Source organism: Thunnus thynnus, chromosome 20 (assembly GCF_963924715.1).
Source record: "Thunnus thynnus chromosome 20, fThuThy2.1, whole genome shotgun sequence".
Classification (NCBI taxonomy): Eukaryota; Metazoa; Chordata; class Actinopteri; order Scombriformes; family Scombridae; genus Thunnus; species Thunnus thynnus.
The window spans coordinates 242,885-245,384 of NC_089536.1; the positions used below are offsets into that span (position 1 = coordinate 242,885).

General features: G+C 43.5%; 1 protein-coding gene across 4 annotated transcripts in view; it reads left to right on the forward strand.

The window, feature by feature from the left end:
* The window catches only part of LOC137171893 (interferon-induced protein with tetratricopeptide repeats 5-like), an 11,811-nt gene that overhangs the window by 4,811 nt on the left and 4,500 nt on the right, over positions 1 to 2,500 (forward strand). For 3 of the 4 annotated variants that reach the window (XM_067576080.1, XM_067576082.1, XM_067576079.1), the window contains 4 exons: positions 878 to 1,069; positions 1,289 to 1,516; positions 2,110 to 2,251; positions 2,348 to 2,474. In XM_067576080.1, the coding sequence (XP_067432181.1) occupies positions 878 to 1,069; positions 1,289 to 1,516; positions 2,110 to 2,251; positions 2,348 to 2,474 (689 nt within the window). The remainder of the gene's footprint in view (positions 1 to 877; positions 1,070 to 1,288; positions 1,517 to 2,109; positions 2,252 to 2,347; positions 2,475 to 2,500) is intronic. The other variant, XM_067576081.1, reaches the window with a different exon arrangement.

Genomic DNA, 2,500 nt, shown 5'->3' on the forward strand with positions numbered 1-2,500 from the left:
AGGGTGGAAGATATACTGGTATACACACTCTGCTGTAACACACACATACTGGTAGAGGGTGAAGATATACTGGTATATACTGGTATAATATATTTTTGATTATACCATGAAACTAGTTTTCTTCCAAACACTGTATCTGTCTGTGTAAGAATCAGCATATTGTAAATGTGCTGATGATACAGTGATTATCAGCCTCTTACAGGAGCAGGAAGAAGGACAGGCTTCCAAGATCCATTTGGTAGATAATTACAAATATCAGTTATTGATCACAAACTTTCAAATCAAATGTTTCTCAACATTGTCTTTACATTCTTAGAAAACTGAACTCTTTGAAGCTTTGTGGATCCATGATGACTGTTTGATGACACTGTGGTGTTGTGGGAACCTCAGCCTGTCAAAGTGTCCAGTAAAATGACTGACGTGAGGCGTCTATAGTAAGCATGTTCTTAGGAAGGCTCGTCCAGATCATCCCTTGTTCAGTTTGAGTTAGTTCCACCTGGCCTTTGTTTCAGGGTACGAGCTGTAAGGACTAAAAGGTCTAAACCATCCTTTGTTTCAGTGGCTTTAGGCCACTTGAACTCTTGACACTTTTTCTTAACTGGACTCTAGAAATGTTTTAGACTTTGGTCTGCGAGGTATAAATTGTGTCTGGTTTCTTATGACTGTCACCTGACTGCAAACCAGCAAGAAAACAATATGGTGGAAGACTAAGTTTGGTTTGGAGACTCCCCTTTGACCTTCCCCAACCCTGACCCTATGAAAAATGAGAAAGTACAGCTCATAGTCCAAGCCAGGTATCAGACAGCAGAATATTTAGACATGAGATAAAACAGAGTCTCCTTTCTGTCTCCGCTTGCTCTTCCCTCCCTCTCTACAGGTGAAGTATCCTACCAGTTCCTCCTCAGTTCTCCACCCAGAGGTGTATGGAGAGAAGGCCTGGACCTACCTCAAGTTTTCGTGGACTTACTACACCAAAGCTATTGAATGCTTCCACAAAGCGTTGGAGCTGCAGCCTGATGACAGCGAGTGGAACGCTGGTTTGGCTATTGCCCTCTACCGGAGAGCACCGGTCAGTTTTCTGATAAACATCAACAGTAAACAAAGTTATAGTCTTACAGGATCTTGGCTGGGCCAAACTGGCACTCTGCATGTGGTCAATCAGTTAATCAAATGTCTGTGTGTGTCTCAGAAGTTTCAATGACTTATCTTTTTTTTTGACATGAAAGCTGAGGGAAGATTTCTAGTCCAAGAATTCAAACCAGTACACTGATCGAATTCTCATTTGCAGAGAGCTTTAGAAACATCCGTGAACATAGAGGAGTCACCGGCCATCAAACAGCTTCGCCGAGCCCTGGAGGTCAACCCTGACGATGGCATTCTGCTGTCCATGCTGGCTATAATGTTAGCTACCAACCAGAAACACCAAGAGGCTAAAGACCTGGTAGAGAGAGCGCTGAGGATCGATCCTGACAACCCTCATGTCACACGCTATGTGGCCAAATACCTTCGCAATGAGGTAGATCTGAATTACCAGCTGAAGAACCTGCTTACTTTCAGTCATCCATCTGTTTTATCTGGGCTTTAATTGCAGTAACAGCAGGCTAAACAGAGTAGTGCAGACATCCTTCTCTCCAGACACATGGTTCAGATATACACATGGATATACAGTATAATCCCTCCAGTGTGTTCTGGGTCTGGGTCTCCTCCCAGTAAATGTGTCCAAGAGGTGTCCTGGTCACATGATGAACCACCTCAATCACCCTGAGGCCTGGAGGTTCTGTCCTTAGAAATCATTGATAGAACTGCTGACAAAGACATAACTTTGATAGATCCCAACAAACACTGGATGGCTTTGAGCATCAGCCTCAGCACCGCAAATGATAACTTGAGAAGCAGTCATAAGCCTTCTTCAGGTCTCCATCACATTCAGATTGGATGGGTAAAGACCTTTCTAGTATCCATGCGAGGGTCAGTGGTGGAAGAAGTATTCATATCCTTTACTACACTAAAAGTACCAATACAGCAATGTAAAAATGCTCAAATACTCATACTCACACCAGGTTTGTGGGTGCAATGACTATAATCTGCATATATGTGTCGGTGTTCCAGGGTGATGTGGATGACTCTATTGATCTGCTGAAGCAAACGCTGCAAAGGACCAGCCAGTCAGCTTTCATCCACCATCAGCTGGCTCTGTGCTACAAGAGGAAGAAGACTGCTGAACTGATGAAGAAACCCTTCACCAACCAAGGTACACATAAAACACACGCATACGTCTGTCTAAAGGTTCTTTGCTATCCCATAATACGTACAGCTCAAAGCTAAACCATGTTGTACTGTACTACAGTAGAAGTAAAGCGCTGGAGGCGTCTGTGTATTGATCACCTGGACAAAGCTGTGAGGATAAAGCCTTCCTTTGTCCTCGCATTGGCTGATCTGGCACTGATGTATGGAGAAGAAAAGAATATCAGCAGGTATGTTTAAACTCTAACAGTCTGTT